This window comes from Lissotriton helveticus, chromosome 7 (genome assembly GCF_964261635.1).
Source record: "Lissotriton helveticus chromosome 7, aLisHel1.1, whole genome shotgun sequence".
Lineage (NCBI taxonomy): Eukaryota > Metazoa > Chordata > Amphibia > Caudata > Salamandridae > Lissotriton > Lissotriton helveticus.
Window position 1 is genome coordinate 1,578,026,729 of NC_136068.1, and position 21,789 is coordinate 1,578,048,517.

General features: G+C 46.9%; 1 protein-coding gene across 1 annotated transcript in view; it reads right to left on the reverse strand.

Moving 5' to 3' along the window:
* The window catches only part of SLC17A7 (solute carrier family 17 member 7), a 386,211-nt gene that overhangs the window by 157,287 nt on the left and 207,135 nt on the right, over positions 1-21,789 (reverse strand). The window contains exon 3 of the mRNA XM_078650978.1: positions 9,919-10,037. Within this exon, the coding sequence (XP_078507104.1) occupies positions 9,919-10,037 (119 nt within the window). The remainder of the gene's footprint in view (positions 1-9,918; positions 10,038-21,789) is intronic.

A 21,789-nucleotide genomic window follows, 5' to 3' on the forward strand; every position in this document is an offset into this window, starting at 1 on the left:
TGGCTGTATGCAAATTAGTCTGTTCCTGTCCCAGTGCATGATGGGAACAGGGCAAACCAAACTACAAAAGCTAATTCTTACACTGGGAAGGAAACAAGCTTCCGGGGACCGGTTTCTGGCATTACAGCCGTCTTCGGCCCGGCTTGCTTGAATCCTGATGGTGCAATGAGCAAGGGACTCATGTCTGAGTATACCCTTCCACGCTTAGGGTGGACAAAAATATTTACAACAAGGGGTGGTGAGGGACAGAGTCTCTGAATTAAGCAGAATACTCTCACCCAGTCAAAAGATCAGGGCTAGATCCAACACCGTTTTTTAGCTCATTGCACCATCCCAGTTTCAGAACCTGGCTGTATGCAAATTAGTCTGTTCCTGTCCCAGTGCATGATGGGAACAGGGCAAACCAAACTACAAAAGCCAATTCTTACACTGGGAAGGAAACAAGCTTCCGGGGACCGGTTTCTGGCATTACAGCCGTCTTCGGCCCGGCTTGCTTGAATCCTGATGGTGCAATGAGCAAGGGACTCATGTCTGAGTATACCCTTCCACGCTTAGGGTGGACAAAATAATTTACAACAAGGGGTGGTGATGGACAGAGTCTCTGAATTAAGCAGAATACTCTCACCCAGTCAAGAGATCAGGGCTAGATCCAACACCGTTTTTTAGCTCATTGCACCATCCCAGTTTCAGAACCTGGCTGTATGCAAATTAGTCTGTCCCTGGCCCAGTGCATCATGGGAACAGGGCAGACCAGACTACAAAAGCCAATTCTTACACTGGGAAGGGACAGACTAATTTGCATACAGCCAGGTTCTGAAACTGGGATGGTGCAATGAGCTAAAAAACGGTGTTGGATCTAGCCCTGATCTCTTGACTGGGTGAGAGTATTCTGCTTAATTCAGAGACTCTGTCCATCACCACCCCTTGTTGTAAATTATTTTGTCCACCCTAAGCGTGGAAGGGTATACTCAGATGTGAGTCCCTTGCTCATTGCACCATCAGGATTCAAGCAAGCCGGGCCGAAGACGGCTGAAATGCCAGAAACCGGTCCCCGGAAGCTTGTTTCCTTCCCAGTGTAAGAATTGGCTTTTGTAGTCTGGTCTGCCCTGTTCCCATGATGCACTGGGCCAGGGACAGACTAATTTGCATACAGCCAGGTTCTGAAACTGGGATGGTGCAATGAGCTAAAAAAACGGTGTTGGATCTAGCCCTGATCTCTTGACTGGGTGAGAGTATTCTGCTTAATTCAGAGACTCTGTCCATCACCACCCCTTGTTGTAAATTATTTTGTCCACCCTAAGCGTGGAAGGGTATACTCAGATGTGAGTCCCTTGCTCATTGCACCATCAGGATTCAAGCAAGCCGGGCCGAAGACGGCTGAAATGCCAGAAACCGGTCCCCGGAAGCTTGTTTCCTTCCCAGTGTAAGAATTGGCTTTTGTAGTCTGGTCTGCCCTGTTCCCATGATGCACTGGGCCAGGGACAGACTAATTTGCATACAGCCAGGTTCTGAAACTGGGATGGTGCAATGAGCTAAAAAACGGTGTTGGATCTAGCCCTGATCTCTTGACTGGGTGAGAGTATTCTGCTTAATTCAGAGACTCTGTCCATCACCACCCCTTGTTGTAAATTATTTTGTCCACCCTAAGCGTGGAAGGGTATACTCAGATGTGAGTCCCTTGCTCATTGCACCATCAGGATTCAAGCAAGCCGGGCCGAAGACGGCTGAAATGCCAGAAACCGGTCCCCGGAAGCTTGTTTCCTTCCCAGTGTAAGAATTGGCTTTTGTAGTCTGGTCTGCCCTGTTCCCATGATGCACTGGGCCAGGGACAGACTAATTTGCATACAGCCAGGTTCTGAAACTGGGATGGTGCAATGAGCTAAAAAACGGTGTTGGATCTAGCCCTTATCTCTTGACTGGGTGAGAGTATTCTGCTTAATTCAGAGACTCTGTCCATCACCACCCCTTGTTGTAAATTATTTTGTCCACCCTAAGCGTGGAAGGGTATACTCAGATGTGAGTCCCTTGCTCATTGCACCATCAGGATTCAAGCAAGCCGGGCCGAAGACGGCTGAAATGCCAGAAACCGGTCCCCGGAAGCTTGTTTCCTTCCCAGTGTAAGAATTGGCTTTTGTAGTCTGGTCTGCCCTGTTCCCATGATGCACTGGGCCAGGGACAGACTAATTTGCATACAGCCAGGTTCTGAAACTGGGATGGTGCAATGAGCTAAAAAACGGTGTTGGATCTAGCCCTGATCTCTTGACTGGGTGAGAGTATTCTGCTTAATTCAGAGACTCTGTCCATCACCACCCCTTGTTGTAAATTATTTTGTCCACCCTAAGCGTGGAAGGGTATACTCAGATGTGAGTCCCTTGCTCATTGCACCATCAGGATTCAAGCAAGCCGGGCCGAAGACGGCTGAAATGCCAGAAACCGGTCCCCGGAAGCTTGTTTCCTTCCCAGTGTAAGAATTGGCTTTTGTAGTCTGGTCTGCCCTGTTCCCATGATGCACTGGGCCAGGGACAGACTAATTTGCATACAGCCAGGTTCTGAAACTGGGATGGTGCAATGAGCTAAAAAAACGGTATTGGATCTAGCCCTGATCTCTTGACTGGGTGAGAATATTCTGCTTAATTCAGAGACTCTGTCCATCACCACCCCTTGTTGTAAATTATTTTGTCCACCCTAAGCGTGGAAGGGTATACTCAGATGTGAGTCCCTTGCTCATTGCACCATCAGGATTCAAGCAAGCCGGGCCGAAGACGGCTGAAATGCCAGAAACCGGTCCCCGGAAGCTTGTTTCCTTCCCAGTGTAAGAATTGGCTTTTGTAGTCTGGTCTGCCCTGTTCCCATGATGCACTGGGCCAGGGACAGACTAATTTGCATACAGCCAGGTTCTGAAACTGGGATGGTGCAATGAGCTAAAAAACGGTGTTGGATCTAGCCCTGATCTCTTGACTGGGTGAGAGTATTCTGCTTAATTCAGAGACTCTGTCCATCACCACCCTTTGTTGTAAATTATTTTGTCCACCCTAAGCGTGGAAGGGTATACTCAGATGTGAGTCCCTTGCTCATTGCACCATCAGGATTCAAGCAAGCCGGGCCGAAGACGGCTGAAATGCCAGAAACCGGTCCCCGGAAGCTTGTTTCCTTCCCAGTGTAAGAATTGGCTTTTGTAGTCTGGTCTGCCCTGTTCCCATGATGCACTGGGCCAGGGACAGACTAATTTGCATACAGCCAGGTTCTGAAACTGGGATGGTGCAATGAGCTAAAAAACGGTGTTGGATCTAGCCCTGATCTCTTGACTGGGTGAGAGTATTCTGCTTAATTCAGAGACTCTGTCCATCACCACCCCTTGTTGTAAATTATTTTGTCCACCCTAAGCGTGGAAGGGTATACTCAGATGTGAGTCCCTTGCTCATTGCACCATCAGGATTCAAGCAAGCCGGGCCGAAGACGGCTGAAATGCCAGAAACCGGTCCCCGGAAGCTTGTTTCCTTCCCAGTGTAAGAATTGGCTTTTGTAGTCTGGTCTGCCCTGTTCCCATGATGCACTGGGCCAGGGACAGACTAATTTGCATACAGCCAGGTTCTGAAACTGGGATGGTGCAATGAGCTAAAAAACGGTGTTGGATCTAGCCCTGATCTCTTGACTGGGTGAGAGTATTCTGCTTAATTCAGAGACTCTGTCCATCACCACCCCTTGTTGTAAATTATTTGGTCCTACACAAAGAGCAGCTGTGTAACCAGGGCTGTCCAGAGGTGAGAGGACATTACCTAAAGTCTGCAGTTTCTGCTAGAGGAGATGAAAGGCCTGCCTAGAAGCCTGCCTGCTGAGAGAGGGAAGGAATGTGTCTTACCCTTCAGGAAGAGAAACTGCTAAAGAGCAGAGGCCCAGAGTGTTCTTGGTGTTTTGGAGCAGCCTAAGAAAGTAGGCGCTATCAGAGAGAAAAGCCAGGAGAAATCTGGTCACTTTATGTGGTTCCTACATGAGAACAGCCCCAAAGACTTTATCAAACTGGTGTGGCCAAATTCCCTGTCTATTGCATCTTTAACTCTATAAGGTTGCCACTGCACCTCGCCATCGTGAACCTGGAAGGCATGGGAGGCATCAAATTTCACTTTGCCATGCTGTAAGTCTGATTGGCCTGGAAGGCAGTAACTGAATCACATCTCTGAGAACCTGATTGGTTTATACCTGTGCATCACCACTAAGAACATGATCAGCCTAGGAGACGATAGGTGCATGGCACCACTGTGAACTAGGCTAGCTGGAGAAGCTGCTTCTACAAGCAAGGCCAGGATGTAAGTCCCTCACCTGTACTGACATCGACTGAAAGAGGCGCCTGTCTCGTGGCCTGAGCTGCAAGGACTAGAACACAGGCATTGCAAAACTTTCCCTGTGATTGGCGCACACAGAATGAGACCTGCTCAAACAAAGACAAGCACGTGGGCTTCAGACTTTCTATACGAAGTAAACCAAGGGTAAGATCAAGAGACTGAGTTGCACTTCTAAGCCCCACTGGGATAACAATGATAATCTGCACCTGTACCTAATGTGTGCTTCTGCCACTAGATAATGGGCACTATAACATCTGTTTGTCACCCAGATCGGAGAGGACATTACAGAATAAGTGTATAGGACGAGCTATAGAGCGGACTTAGGGATTCAATGTATTGTGTCTGTTGGTTAATTGTTGAGTTCTGAGCTATTGTCCTCCACACTACCTTTCTGAGAAGCCTTTGACTGCTCGCCCTCGCTACCCTGAGAGCCGAGTGCGTAAAACAGACACCAGTGGCAAACAGTTGGGGCCCAGTAAACCCTGTCTACCCTGTGATCCCCCAAACAGGGTCTGAAGCAAGCCTCTGAACTAGTTTTACACTATCCGATGTGAGATGGCAAGACCTATAACCATGAGGCAGGGGCAATATTTGAGCACCAAAACATGTCCATGAAAAAAAGCATGGTGTATTGTGCGACCCTCCTGTTTTTAACCTTGTGGTAGGGAGCCATCAGTGAAATACATCTTTAGCTCACCCACACACTGTGGGTATGACCTTTTAAGAATGGGAGAACGAAACTGTCATGATTTAAGAGATACCTTCACTCAAACTAGGGACCCCAATAGCTAGGAGAGCATACAGCATGTGAACAGTAGTACTCCCAGATGCTTCCCAGTGCTTGATGGGGACCCATTAATGAAGCCTACCGCACTACGCGGGTGAGGGTTCCCCACTCTATGTGAGTACATGAATGCATGAACGCTCATTTTCGGCTGCTTTATGTACATGAAAATGCTAGAGCTAGTTGTCTAGTGCCCTCTGCACGTAGCATCCCCCGTTGCGGACACCTGCCCTTTCAGAGCTGACTGGGCATGGCTTCTAATAAACAGAATGCCGCAGAGTCATCTGTCTGCAGTGGTACTGCTGAAAGTCAAGCTGGAGGACGCTCCAAGGGTGCTGTCAACTGACTTAATTAAGTGCAGGTGGCACATTCCAGAATCCATCACCTTCCAATTACTCACCTTAACAATACCCCCCCCCCCCACCACCCACCTCCCACGCTCCTTCATTCTGACTCAGAGACTTAAATACCTCCTCTCCCATCCCGCAGGCCTTTATTTCATTATCCCCTCCAGTCTCTGAGAATTTTACGATTTTTATTTTCTTGGTTTATAATGGCTCAAACTAGACCCAAACACAAGAGTGACAAAGCACTTTTTAAGAAGCTACTCCTTTATACAGGGATGAAAGGAAAACATTGCATGCAAGAGAAAGAATAAAACACAGCAAAAACACAGGATTAATAAGGTAAATCAATGTGTCATTGCTACAATTAATCAATTGTCTTCACTTTCGAAAAAAGGTTGTTTTGTTGACCTTTTTCAAGACGGTTAAAGGTGGAACCAGTTTGAGCTGGTTGGGCAGTGCATGCTAGACCTAAGGGGAGCGTCCACAAAAGGACTGTTTGAGAGTGGAATCTCTTGGAATTTGAGACATAACAGGGTTTGTTTCTGGGAACCCTAGTAGCACCAGATCTTTTGATTTTCTCCACAAGGTACTTCTGATTGGTGAGGTGGATTGCCTTATAGGTTATACACACAGAGTTGTAAGTGCTGAAACATTACGGATTCTGAAAATACCTTATTTACCAGGTCAACCATTAGGTAAACCAATACAATATTTACCTTAGGATTATTTGAGGTCCCTATGTGTTTCATGATCACACCTGATATCACTTCCCCTCCACAAAAGTCACCATAAAAAAGCTCAAGCAGTATGTTAATCTTTATTTTTCCCAAGTGCAAACGTCACATCCTTCACATATACCAGTCCCCGGGTATTCCTTTTTAACAGAAAGTCAGCAAAGCTGAGAGGTGGTGCCTCTGAAAGGAATTCATCCAGAGTCACAAATGTGTTGGGAAATCTATTGGTTTTCCAATTGGTCATTATGTCTCCACCATACAATGGACATGTGCACTAGGGTTATAGTAGGGGAAAACAGGAAAGCAGGTGATGCTCTGCCTTAAGTTGGTAGGACTTCTGACATTCATTGTCAATACATGTTGTCCCTCAGAAGCCCACCAGATGCATCATGAGATCCCTCATTAGAAGCTTGTTATCAGCAGGATGGATGTCTTTATGATCCTTTGTGAATAGCAATCAATTCTAAACTTACACAAAAGTGTATGTTTACCTTTGTAAATCAGGCCATTTGACTGTAACTTTAGTCAGTGTTCTCTGTCTCATGTTTGTGCACACGTTAGTGTACTTGTATCTTTTCCAGTGTCAGTATCTGTGGTGTTGTCGGTGATCGTTTCTCTATCTCTGTGCCTTTGTGTTAGAGTTGTCTTCTGTGTGTTTCTTTCAGTGGTGCTGGCGTGTTCTTTTCGCACCTGGGTCCTGTGTCAGTTTCCAGTTTGGGTTTGTTGTCAGTTCTTTGTATCTCAGTTATTCTTTCAGTGAGATCCTACTACCAATCCTAAACTATCAACTACACACCTCGCATACAGCAGACTACACTTACAGATACATGATCACCCGTACAGCCAGTAGTAATGCAAATGTTACCATCAAAACCACCACGTAAACACTTCCAGCTAAAAGATATGCCTTACATATACCTCTTCTATAATATCCTAATAATGAATGCACACTCTTCATCAGTGCTGCCCTTGGCTAGCTCTTTACCATAGCCTACAAGCTGAAGACAACAAAGCTTATTGCTAAACTCACAAAGAGAGCATCACTCAATCCCACCTGCTACGAACACCCAAAGTCTCCATTCCACCCTTGAATGCCAAGATACCAGTGTGTATTACTCACACGGCTCGATGAAGGCAATGCACAGGGTGCCAGCCTGCACCGCTCCAAGTCATACTGCATGCAACTGCAAGCCAATTGGAAATGGGCACCAAGAAATGTGACCAGGTCATCGCTATCCTGTAAGAACTTCAGCGACTTAAAGTGGCTTTCATAGCTCATGTAGCTCATTGCTTCGGTTTATCAGCGTACTTAATTGAAAAACTGCACAACTCAAGAGGCCGAAGAAGTCATATGAGAAACAACACCCATCTACTGCTGGAAATCCCTAAAAAAAAAAGCAAGATGCTTAACCAACTTCCAGATCAACTAAAGATTTTCATGGGTGCTCGTGCAATGCAAAGGGGAGGACATTCAGGGTCAATCAGCGTTCAAGAGCTACACTGTCTTACCACTTACACCCACTTGGCGCTATGCAGCAAGGCTGTGCCTGACTCAGCGGCTTTTCTAGCACCTCTGATGCTGATGACATCATCTGCAGGCGACTCAATTTAAATCTGGTGCCTGTCCTTGGTGCAACAAACCACGGCAGTTTTTCACGCAGCGCCCCGGTGCCTGGAGGATACCTAATCCAGGGTAAACCATTTCCCTACACAGCTCCAGACAGTATCCTGGGCTATATCAGGCTCAAACCGGGGCCTTTTATTTCCGGAACGCTCATCTTTTCAGAATACATTGGCAGTCCAATTCTCTCATATACATTTGTTAGACTATTACCCCATCCAACAGTCAGGCAATTTTCTGTACCGTCAATACTACAAATTTATCCTATAGCCAACAGCCAGGCAGGTTTATGTACCGTTAATGCTATGACATTATCCTCTAGCCAACAGCCAGGCAGGTTTATGTACCGGTAATGCTATGACATTATCCTCTAGCCAACAGCCAAGCAGGTTTCTGCACTGTCAATGCTATGAAATTATCCTACAGCCAATAGCCAGTCAGGTTTATGTACTGTTAATACACAGCCATTTTGTGGAACGCGCTCCCTTTGAAGTTGCGCTCTGAGACCTGTACTCTGCGGTTTCGCAAACTCCTTAAAAGTCATTTGTTTCCTGCTTGATGGCACTGAACCGGCCGTTGGTTAACTGTTGGCGTCTGGACAAGCGCCGGGATGCCCGAGGGTAACTGTGCGCTATATAAAATTTTAAATAAATAAATAAAAATAAATAAAATACGAGACATTATCCTACAGCCACTAGCCAGGCACTTTTCTGTACCGTTAATACTACGACATTATCCAATAGCCAGGCAGGTTTATGCACCATTAATCCTACGCCATTATCCTCTAGCCAACAGCCAGGTCGATTTCTGCACCGTTAATGCTATAAACTTATCTTACAGCCAATAGCCAGGCAAGTTTATGTACTGTTAATGCAAGACATTATCCAATAGCTAGGCAGGTTTTTGTACCGTTAATCCTACAACATTATCCTATAGACAATAGCCAGGCAATTTTTTGTACCGTCAATACTAAGAAATTATGCTTTATCCAACAGCTAGGCAGGGTTATGTGCTGTTAATGCTACAACATTATCCTCTAGCCAACAGCCAGGTAGATTTCTGCACCTTCAATGCTACGAAATTATCCTACTGCCAGTAGCCAGGCAAGTTTATGTCCTGTTAGCGCTAGACATTATCTCATCCAGGCTAATGATGTGCAGTACTATTCCATGAGGATTTGAACACCATCCCCACAGTGACTGCTCCTTTAGACTTTCTGAAGTCCATCATCCAAGTACCACAACATGTTAGTAAACATCTAAAGCAGTAATACTCAAAGTACGGCCCGGGGGCCACATGCGGTCCTCCTGGCCTTTACATGCGGCCCGCTAGGCATCAGCACCACTGAGCTGCCGTTTACTCGACTCAGCACTAACCTGAAAAAAAAATTAAATATACAGCAAGCACTTATTTAAAGGTCAATTGCAGTTAGGGAAAGGAAGTAACTAGGCCCTTAACTTTAGAAACAGCTTCATTTTTAAAGACAGCCACTAGATATTAATGCTTTGCTTCCCCTACACCCCCGCTGTCATCAGTGCTGCCGTCAGTCACACCATTGACCAAACGTTGTGGCCCCTGGGAAAATGCTTGTGAGCACCCATGATCTCAATGGTATACACCTGTTACAACGCAATTTTTACTCCGCACTACCACTACAACGCGACCATTACAACGCATACCATTACAACGCATTGCGCTGGGGGGCGCTCTAGGATAGGGAATAAGTTTAATTTTCTATCCAACACCTTCCCTAGTGTCCACGGGGACTGGAGTTGGAATAGAAAATTATACTTACCACTATCCAGCACCTCTAAGCGCTATGCGTTGTAACGGTATTCGTTGTAAATACCGCGTTGTAATGGTATGCGGAGTAAAAGTATGCGTTGTAACGTCATACATCCGATCTCAATAGACAGTTCCCCCCAAAAATGAAGAAATGCAAAGAAACAACTGATGTTGTCAGCAGAAATCACATTACGTCATGGGAGTACATGCTCGGTTGGTGGGGTATCAAAACAAACAGTTCTGTCATTGTTTTCACTGCTTAATAAATACACGTATTACATCTTTGGCATCACCCACCAATACATACCTGTTGGCTGCAAATTTCTGGCAAATGAAGCCCCCAGGAATCTGCGTGACAATGTAGCCCCAAAAAAAGGATCCGTGGATCATCCCCACAGTTTCAGGGTCCCAGGTGAACTTGGCTTTCTGAAAAACAAAGACAACCGGGGGACTTATACCAAAAGTGGGAACAAGACTATTTCCACAGCCTGCACAAATACCTTCTTCAGACGTTATGAGAGATCCATTTTATGCACCTGAAAATTAAAAGATGGGAATGTATGTGTGCCAATCCGTGGGAAAATATGAAAACTGGATATGTCACGTGTGGTTTTAACACACAAATGATGCACACTTTCATAGCTTGCTATTGGGTGTTCCTATTTAAAGGGCCTCAAACAATGATAAGCTTTTAAAGGAGCCGCATCATGCACAATATGTTAAAGCTTGTAGACTATGTGGAGCTGGGCTTACACTCACCCAGAAGTGCCCCTCGGCCCTTCATAGATGGCATTGGTGGATCCCGAATCATGTGACATTGGACGAATAATTACATATACACTGTGTTCCCTTTGTACACGCTACTGTTGGCATGTAGATCACGTAGTGTGAGATATCTATCGACATGTGGTGATCTCGTTCTTAATTTTCAACAGTCTTGTTGATTCTTTAAACTAGAAATTGGGCCAGTAAGCCATATGATAATTCAGTTCATTGATTGTTCTCTCTTAATATGTGCGGTTTTTAGGTGCTGTGTGGTATGCAGCCACGGCCGGTGGTGGGAATACCTGCATTGTTGATGCAGTGCATGCAACGAAATTTGTTTTATCTATATATATGTTAACTTACCTGTTAAGGTCCGTATTCCATACATTACTACCCCCCACCCTGCTCCTCCCCCTCCCCATGTCACCGCCCGCAGGCACTCCCACCACCGGCCGCGGCTGGTGGTTTGTCTTGGTGGGCGTTGCTGTTGTGTGAAAAGAGAGAGAGAGGAGATTCAAAGAGAAGGCTGCTATACTTGGAAGGATAGAGGAAAGGTGTGACATTGCAGATTAAGTACATTGTAGCGAGAGGAGTGTATCTGAGCGATGCAGGGCCTATTTTAGCATTCCTACATATGGGTTTGTGCTCTGAGATTTTATTTCTAGCTACACAGATTTAACTCCTTGTGCAATGATGGGGCGTGGGGTGTTGCTCATAAATATGGCCCTGGTGTTATGTGTGAGTGCTGAAATGTGAGCATGTTTATTGGTTCTGGATAAAGGGAGCTGGAGAGAGAAGCAGCTGGAAGGAGGTGGGATCAGTGGTGCCTGCACAGTTTTTTCCCTACCTCTCTTTAATATTTCTGCTCCCACAGAGGTGGTGTCCGAGGGTGATCAGCTAAATCGGATGTGAATCAACACCCATGGAAGAAGGGTGCTGGACAGGCATCAAATGAGGGAGAGACATCCGTGTTCGCTTTTGTTTTGGTGCATGAATGAATTTTGACACATCTGTGCATATTTGTAGACCCTATGGCAGGTGGGCTGGGAAGTAGTCGTTGCATATTTTTTCTTGTGCACATGACTACGTGTATATGGTCACGCACAGTGCAATGCGTGAGTAGCCTTCATTTTGAAGTCAGGCACCAAAGGCGGTAGCCGGCAACTGCTAGATGGGAAGGCAGTGATGGAAAGGTTGAGCTGCTCATCAAACAGACGCATACAAGAGAAGAGAATGTTCATCTAAAACCGGGAACAGTCAACATCCTAGAAAAAAATGAAAATGGCAAACAGCATCATCCCAGCAGGCTGACAGTGGACGTAAAACTTAGCCAGAAGGAGAACAGTTCATCAGAAAAACTAAAAACAGACCTGTTTTCTTAATTTTACGTTTAGTGTCTTGCACGTTAACAATGATGGAACACTTTTGGCTCTCAATGAACTCAGTAGAGCTATGATGTAATGAATAAAGTGTATTGTAGGGAATGCTACTTAAGAATGTTGAGTTTGCAGTTACAAGCAGATGAATAAGGAAATGTATTACTAAGTTCCATATGTGGCATACTCATTGGCGGGTATACCGCTGGGAAGATGCTACAAATGGTAACGAGGTAGGGGATAAGTAACCGAAGGAGTGACAATGCTCTCTCAGAGAGTTTGCTGTTGTCGAACCAAACTGCTTGTGCGTGCCACGTGTGCCGTTGTCAAAGTACTGAATTGACGCTGAATGCATATGGAGTCAAACAGCAGGTCCTACCACTGTGAAGCAGTTGAAAGCAAAAGCATTAACAATGAATCTACATGTTGTTGGTCAAGAAACTGTTGGGCAGGCTATACATAAAGGTACCCCGCTACTACACAACATAGAGCTATGCACAGTACAGAGTGATAATGCTGCGATTACAAGTGCTGCTAAGCAGAGATCAACCTGGTGTCAAAAGTACAAAGTGTTAGCCAAGCGCAAGATAACACTGCAATTACAAGTGTTGCCTAACCAAAATCAACTTGTTGTCAAAAAGAACATAGCAACAGCCAAGAGCAAAATAAAGCTGTGACTACAAGTGCTGAGAGGCAGAGCTCAACCAGGTGTAAGCAAGTGCACAGAAGTACCAGAATCAAAGTGACCTAGATGATGCAAGAAAAGGGTTGTCTGCTTACCAGAAGTAATTTAAGAGAGTCTTCATACGCAGCACTGGGCGCAGCAGCCCAAGTAGAAGTGCCTGGGGTGTGCTTATGGATGCATCCATACCTGAAGAGGCAAGCCTCCAAAGACTCTGAGTGGGGCTCAGAACAATTCCAGAGGTCTTTGACGAATGAAAGTCAGGGAGGGGTCCAGAATAGTGGCAGGTTGTTGTTCTGATGGAGCGCAAGAAGAAAATCATGTTTCCAGTAATTGTTAATATCATGGATGATCCAGAGGCCATTATGTCACAGGGTCTCAGAGAGAATGAGCTAGAAGCAGTGGATGAAATCCCGCTATGTCCCAGCTAAGTAAGCCCCACACTGGTCTTCAACGCTGCTGCTTTCTTGAAACCACCATAATCATTCGATACCAACAAAAAGCAAAATATTAGTGACCGATGAACTACGTGGTTAGAGACATTTGAAGTTTTAATTGATGCACTTGAAGAGCCTAATAACACAAAGATAATCAGATGCCTTAAAAACCTTGCTGGTGATGATGTAAAGGAAGTTATAATTTATAATTTATAGCTATCTTTAGGCATAACACTTGACACCAATCTCAACATGCAGCAGCACATCAGCAAGGCAACCAAAGGAGCGAACTTCCAAATCAATACCCTGAGAAAACTTAAACCCTTCCTTCCTGCCAAAGACTTCCAAACTGCAGTACAATCTATAGTCATCCCGCACATAGAATACGGTAGCACCGCCCTCTGCGGGCTCCCCCTAACTACAACGGCACCCCTAAGAGCGTCCCTTAACGCCGCAGCGAGACTCGTCACAGGATCAAAAAAACACTCGCGTATCTCCCCGGACTTTAAATCACTGAACTGGCTACCTTTTGAAGCCAGAATACAACTGAAAATCGCATGCATGACACACAAGGCTGTGCACCTGAATTCACCCGCCTACCTCACTCAAAAGCTGACAATTTCGGGTGGCTCCCGAACTACTAGAAGCACAAACAATCTTTTGCTGAAACCTCGAAGATTTCGGAAGGAAAAAACTTATAAACGCTCCTTTTCAGGAATGGCACCCAGGATCTGGAACTCACTCCCTCCGGAAACAAGGCTCATCTCCTCCAACACAATCTTTAAGAAGGAAGTTAAAGCGATCCTCATGGCAAAATACACATGATCTATTATTCCGTATCACTCATGAATCTGCTCTGTAAGTCCTGCCCGACCCTGGTCTATTGTACCACCCGTATTATCGAATTACGTAACTGTATACGCTCACTCTTTGTATTTTGTTATAATGTTTGACGCACCTGGTTGATTATGTATATTGTTATATTGTTGACGCACCTGGTTGACTTTGCACACTTTACCCTCTCCACCTCAACGTTCCTTACTTCCCTACTACTGTCGCACCTGTGGGACTATACACCCTGCTCACACCCACCTCAACTGTGCCCACCTTTAAACTCTAAATATTCTAAACACGCTTAAGCAAGTATATGCTCCTTATTATTGCACTTTATACTATTGACGCAATTGTTTGTCTATACACTGTGTACCGACACTACCTCACCTGTGACCTACCTCATGTCCTTTGACCCACCTATGTAACTAGCACCTTGTACCTAACTACCTCATATATTACTTTGTATATACGCTTTATTACTCTGTATTTTTTATCCCCATGCCCTTGTAAAGCGCTCTGATATCTGCAAAGATCTCGTTCGCGCTATATAAAACTTTCAAAATAAAATAAAAAATAAAAATAAAGAAAATGCTGCAAACTGACAATGAAATCACATACCGTCAGTTTAAAGAAACCTTGATTCTCAAGCTTAATCCACTGCCAAATGTTGACTATGAAAGATGTATTTTCAGTTATGAGCGTCAGAAAGTTGGCAAAATCATTGATGAATTTGTAGAAAGACTTGACACACTCATCAAACACTTTAAGTTCAGTTAGTTCAATGATGAAAAAGCCATACGTCTCAGAGTCATTTATAGTTTTCTGTCCGATTCCTTCAGAAGGAGAATGAAAAGAGAAACTCTGAGTCTTGAACAAGTGCTGATGGCTGCTAGAGCGGAAGAGCATGCAAATCAATAAGCTGCTGACTTGGAGGCCAGAGGTGCACAGAATGAAACAATCATGAGTGTGAAAAGCAAGTCAAACTAAAAGAAAGAAGGACACAAGGTGATGTCTACATGTAAATGAAGTTATGTTTTAGATGTTAATTTCCGTTTCCACGTGAAGACAAATGTCCCGCCATTGGACAGACATGCAAGGGCTGTATGAAGCATTTTGTAACGGTATGCAAAGCAAAGAAAAAACACAAGTGTATCACTGTGTGAAAATAAAATGGTCACCGGAACGTTTCAGAATCAACGTTCGACGCGCACCCACAAGGCCCAACAGAGACGTCAGATCTGACAAATCGATTCATAAAGGGGGTGGTGATGGACAGAGTATCTGAATTAAGCAGAACACTCCTACCCAGTCAAAAGATCAGGGCTTGATCCATCACCGTTTTTTAGCTCACTGCACCATCCCAGCTCAGAACCTGGCTACATGCAAATTAGTCTGACCCTGGCCCAGTGCATCATGGGAACAGGGCAGACCAAACTACCAAGCCAATTCTTTACTGGAAAGGAAACAAGCTTCCGGGGACCGGTTTCTGGCATTGTAGCCGTCTTCGGCCCTGCTTGCTTGAATCCTGATGGTGCAGTGAGCAAGGGACTCACATCTGAGCATACCCTTCCACACTTGTGGTGGCCAAAACAATTCATAAAGGGGGTGGTGATGGACAGAGTATCTGAATTAAGCAGAACACTCCTACCCAGTCAAAAGATCAGGGCTTGATCCATCACCGTTTTTTAGCTCACTGCACCATCCCAGCTCAGAACCTGGCTACATGCAAATTAGTCTGACCCTGGCCCAGTGCATCATGGGAACAGGGCAGACCAAACTACCAAGCCAATTCTTTACTGGAAAGGAAACAAGCTTCCGGGGACCGGTTTCTGGCATTACAGCCATCTTCGGCCCGGCTTGCTTGAATCCTGATGGTGCAGTGAGCAAGGGACTCACATCTGAGCATACCCTTCCACACTTGTGGTGGCCAAAACGATTCATAAAGGGGGTGGTGATGGACAGAGTATCTGAATTAAGCAGAACACTCCTACCCAGTCAAAAGATCAGGGCTTGATCCATCACCGTTTTTTAGCTCACTGCACCATCCCAGCTCAGAACCTGGCTACATGCAAATTAGTCTGACCCTGGCCCAGTGCATCATGGGAACAGGGCAGACCAAACTACCAAGCCAATTCTTTACTGGAAAGGAAACAAGCTTCGGCTTGCTTGAATCCTGATGGTGCAGTGAGCAAGGGACTCACATCTGAGCATACCCTTCCACACTTGTGGTGGCCAAAACGATTCATAAAGGGGGTGGTGATGGACAGAGTATCTGAATTAAGCAGAACACTCCTACCCAGTCAAAAGATCAGGGCTTGATCCATCACCGTTTTTTAGCTCACTGCACCATCCCAGCTCAGAACCTGGCTACATGCAAATTAGTCTGACCCTGGCCCAGTGCATCATGGGAACAGGGCAGACCAAACTACCAAGCCAATTCTTTACTGGAAAGGAAACAAGCTTCCGGGGACCGGTTTCTGGCATTACAGCCGTCTTCGGCCCGGCTTGCTTGAATCCTGATGGTGCAGTGAGCAAGGGACTCACATCTGAGCATACCCTTCCACACTTGTGGTGGCCAAAACGATTCATAAAGGGGGTGGTGATGGACAGAGTATCTGAATTAAGCAGAACACTCCTACCCAGTCAAAAGATCAGGGCTTGATCCATCACCGTTTTTTAGCTCACTGCACCATCCCAGCTCAGAACCTGGCTACATGCAAATTAGTCTGACCGTGGCCCAGTGCATCATGGGAACAGGGCAGACCAAACTACCAAGCCAATTCTTTACTGGAAAGGAAACAAGCTTCCGGGGACCGGTTTCTGGCATTACAGCCGTCTTCGGTAGTTTGGTCTGCCCTGTTCCCATGATGCACTGGTCCAGGGACAGACTAATTTGCATATAGCCAAGTTCTGAGCTGGGATGGGGCAGTGAGCTAAATAACGGTGATGGCTCAAGCCCTGATCTTTGGACTGGGTAAGAGTGGTCTGCTTAATTCAGACACTCTGTTCATCACCACCCCCTTTTCTGAATCGTTTTTGGCCACTATAGGTGTGGCAGGGCATACTCAGACATGAGTCCCTTGCTCACTGTTCCATCAGGATTCAAGCAAGCCGGGCCGACGAGGCTGAAATGCCAGAAACCGGTCCCCGGTAGCTTGTCTCCTTTCTGGTGAAGAATTGGCTTGGTAGTTTGGTCTGCCCTGTTCCCATGATGCACTGGGCCAGGGACAGACTAATTTGCATATAGCCAAGTTCTGAGCTGGGATGGGGCAGTGAGCTAAATAACGGTGATGGATCAAGCCCTGATCTTTGGACTGGGTAAGAGTGGTCTGCTTAATTCAGACACTCTGTTCATCACCACCCCCTTTTCTGAATCGTTTTTGGCCACTATAGGTGTGGCAGGGTATACTCAGACATGAGTCCCTTGCTCACTGCTCCATCAGGATTCAAGCAAGCCGGGCCGACGAGGCTGAAATGCCAGAAACCGGTCCCCGGTAGCTTGTCTCCTTTCTGGTGAAGAATTGGCTTGGTAGTTTGGTCTGCCCTGTTCCCATGATGCACTGGGCCAGGGACAGACTAATTTGCATATAGCCAAGTTCTGAGCTGGGATGGGGCAGTGAGCTAAATAACGGTGATGGATCAAGCCCTGATCTTTGGACTGGGTAAGAGTGGTCTGCTTAATTCAGAAACTCTGTTCATCACCACCCCCTTTTCTGAATCGTTTTTGGCCACTATAGGTGTGGCAGGGTATACTCAGACATGAGTCCCTTGCTCACTGCTCCATCAGGATTCAAGCAAGCCGGGCCGACGAGGCTGAAATGCCAGAAACCGGTCCCCGGTAGCATGTCTCCTTTCTGGTGAAGAATTGGCTTGGTAGTTTGGTCTGCCCTGTTCCCATGATGCACTGGGCCAGGGACAGACTAATTTGCTTATAGCCAAGTTCTGAGCTGGGATGGGGCAGTGAGCTAAATAACGGTGATGGATCAAGCCCTGATCTTTGGACTGGGTAAGAGTTGTCTGCTTAATTCAGACACTCTGTTCATCACCACCCCCTTTTCTGAATCGTTTTTGGCCACTATAGGTGTGGCAGGGTATACTCAGACATGAGTCCCTTGCTCACTGCTCCATCAGGATTCAAGCAAGCCGGGCCGACGAGGCTGAAATGCCAGAAACCGGTCCCCGGTAGCTTGTCTCCTTTCTGGTGAAGAATTGGCTTGGTAGTTTGGTCTGCCCTGTTCCCATGATGCACTGGGCCAGGGACAGACTAATTTGCATATAGCCAAGTTCTGAGCTGGGATGGGGCAGTGAGCTAAATAATGGTGATGGATCAAGCCCTGATCTTTGGACTGGGTAAGAGTGGTCTGCTTAATTCAGACACTCTGTTCATCACCACCCCCTTTTCTGAATCGTTTTTGGCCACTATAGGTGTGGCAGGGTATACTCAGACATGAGTCCCTTGCTCACTGCTCCATCAGGATTCAAGCAAGCCGGGCCGACGAGGCTGAAATGCCAGAAACCGGTCCCCGGTAGCTTGTCTCCTTTCTGGTGAAGAATTGGCTTGGTAGTTTGGTCTGCCCTGTTCCCATGATGCACTGGGCCAGGGACAGACTAATTTGCATATAGCCAAGTTCTGAGCAGGGATGGGGCAGTGAGCTAAATAACGGTGATGGATCAAGCCCTGATCTTTGGACTGGGTAAGAGTGGTCTGCTTAATTCAGACACTCTGTTCATCACCACCCCCTTTTCTGAATCGCTTTTGGCCACTATAGGTGTGGCAGGGTATACTCAGACATGAGTCCTTTGCTCACTGCTCCATCAGGATTCAAGCAAGCCGGGCCGACGAGGCTGAAATGCCAGAAACCGGTCCCCGGTAGCTTGTCTCCTTTCTGGTGAAGAATTGGCTTGGTAGTTTGGTCTGCCCTGTTCCCATGATGCACTGGGCCAGGGACAGACTAATTTGCATATAGCCAAGTTCTGAGCTGGGATGGGGCAGTGAGCTAAATAACGGTGATGGATCAAGCCCTGATCTTTGGACTGGGTAAGAGTGGTCTGCTTAATTCAGACACTCTGTTCATCACCACCCCCTTTTCTGAATCGTTTTTGGCCACTATAGGTGTGGCAGGGTATACTCAGACATGAGTCCCTTGCTCACTGCTCCATCAGGATTCAAGCAAGCCGGGCCGACGAGGCTGAAATGCCAGAAACCGGTCCCCGGTAGCTTGTCTCCTTTCTGGTGAAGAATTGGCTTGGTAGTTTGGTCTGCCCTGTTCCCATGATGCACTGGGCCAGGGACAGACTAATTTGCATATAGCCAAGTTCTGAGCTGGGATGGGGCAGTGAGCTAAATAACGGTGATGGATCAAGCCCTGATCTTTGGACTGGGTAAGAGTGGTCTGCTTAATTCAGACACTCTGTTCATCACCACCCCCTTTTCTGAATCGTTTTTGGCCACTATAGATGTGGCAGGGTATACTCAGACATGAGTCCCTTGCTCACTGCTCCATCAGGATTCAAGCAAGCCGGGCCGACGAGGCTGAAATGCCAGAAACCGGTCCCCGGTAGCTTGTCTCCTTTCTGGTGAAGAATTGGCTTGGTAGTTTGGTCTGCCCTGTTCCCATGATGCACTGGGCCAGGGACAGACTAATTTGCATATAGCCAAGTTCTGAGCTGGGATGGGGCAGTGAGCTAAATAACGGTGATGGATCAAGCCCTGATCTTTGGACTGGGTAAGAGTGGTCTGCTTAATTCAGACACTCTGTTCATCACCACCCCCTTTTCTGAATCGTTTTTGGCCACTATAGGTGTGGCAGGGTATACTCAGACATGAGTCCCTTGCTCACTGCTCCATCAGGATTCAAGCAAGCCGGGCCGACGAGGCTGAAATGCCAGAAACCGGTCCCCGGTAGCTTGTCTCCTTTCTGGTGAAGAATTGGCTTGGTAGTTTGGTCTGCCCTGTTCCCATGATGCACTGGGCCAGGGACAGACTAATTTGCATATAGCCAAGTTCTGAGCTGGGATGGGGCAGTGAGCTAAATAACGGTGATGGATCAAGCCCTGATCTTTGGACTGGGTAAGAGTGGTCTGCTTAATTCAGACACTCTGTTCATCACCACCCCCTTTTCTGAATCGCTTTTGGCCACTATAGGTGTGGCAGGGTATACTCAGACATGAGTCCCTTGCTCACTGCTCCATCAGGATTCAAGCAAGCCGGGCCGACGAGGCTGAAATGCCAGAAACCGGTCCCCGGTAGCTTGTCTCCTTTCTGGTGAAGAATTGGCTTGGTAGTTTGGTCTGCCCTGTTCCCATGATGCACTGGGCCAGGGACAGACTAATTTGCATATAGCCAAGTTCTGAGCAGGGATGGGGCAGTGAGCTAAATAACGGTGATGGATCAAGCCCTGATCTTTGGACTGGGTAAGAGTGGTCTGCTTAATTCAGACACTCTGTTCATCACCACCCCCTTTTCTGAATCGTTTTCGGCCACTATAGGTGTGGCAGGGTATACTCAGACATGAGTCCCTTGCTCACTGCTCCATCAGGATTCAAGCAAGCCGGGCCGACGAGGCTGAAATGCCAGAAACCGGTCCCCGGTAGCTTGTCTCCTTTCTGGTGAAGAATTGGCTTGGTAGTTTGGTCTGCCCTGTTCCCATGATGCACTGGGCCAGGGACAGACTAATTTGCATATAGCCAAGTTCTGAGCTGGGATGGGGCAGTGAGCTAAATAACGGTGATGGATCAAGCCCTGATCTTTGGACTGGGTAAGAGTGGTCTGCTTAATTCAGACACTCTGTTCATCACCACGCCCTTTTCTGAATCGTTTTTGGCCACTATAGGTGTGGCAGGGTATACTCAGACATGAGTCCCTTGCTCACTGCTCCATCAGGATTCAAGCAAGCCGGGCCGACGAGGCTGAAATGCCAGAAACCGGTCCCCGGTAGCTTGTCTCCTTTCTGGTGAAGAATTGGCTTGGTAGTTTGGTCTGCCCTGTTCCCATGATGCACTGGGCCAGGGACAGACTAATTTGCATATAGCCAAGTTCTGAGCTGGGATGGGGCAGTGAGCTAAATAACGGTGATGGATCAAGCCCTGATCTTTGGACTGGGTAAGAGTGGTCTGCTTAATTCAGACACTCTGTTCATCACCACCCCCTTTTCTGAATCGTTTTTGGCCACTATAGGTGTGGCAGGGTATACTCAGACATGAGTCCCTTGCTCACTGCTCCATCAGGATTCAAGCAAGCCGGGCCGACGAGGCTGAAATGCCAGAAACCGGTCCCCGGTAGCTTGTCTCCTTTCTGGTGAAGAATTGGCTTGGTAGTTTGGTCTGCCCTGTTCCCATGATGCACTGGGCCAGGGACAGACTAATTTGCATATAGCCAAGTTCTGAGCTGGGATGGGGCAGTGAGCTAAATAACGGTGATGGATCAAGCCCTGATCTTTGGACTGGGTAAGAGTGGTCTGCTTAATTCAGACACTCTGTTCATCACCACCCCCTTTTCTGAATCGTTTTTGGCCAGTATAGGTGTGGCAGGGTATACTCAGACATGAGTCCCTTGCTCACTGCTCCATCAGGATTCAAGCAAGCCGGGCCGACGAGGCTGAAATGCCAGAAACCGGTCCCCGGTAGCTTGTCTCCTTTCTGGTGAAGAATTGGCTTGGTAGTTTGGTCTGCCCTGTTCCCATGATGCACTGGGCCAGGGACAGACTAATTTGCATATAGCCAAGTTCTGAGCAGGGATGGGGCAGTGAGCTAAATAACGGTGATGGATCAAGCCCTGATCTTTGGACTGGGTAAGAGTGGTCTGCTTAATTCAGACACTCTGTTCATCACCACCCCCTTTTCTGAATCGTTTTTGGCCACTATAGGTGTGGCAGGGTATACTCAGACATGAGTCCTTTGCTCACTGCTCCATCAGGATTCAAGCAAGCCGGGCCGACGAGGCTGAAATGCCAGAAACCGGTCCCCGGTAGCTTGTCTCCTTTCTGGTGAAGAATTGGCTTGGTAGTTTGGTCTGCCCTGTTCCCATGATGCACTGGGCCAGGGACAGACTAATTTGCATATAGCTAAGTTCTGATCTGGGATGG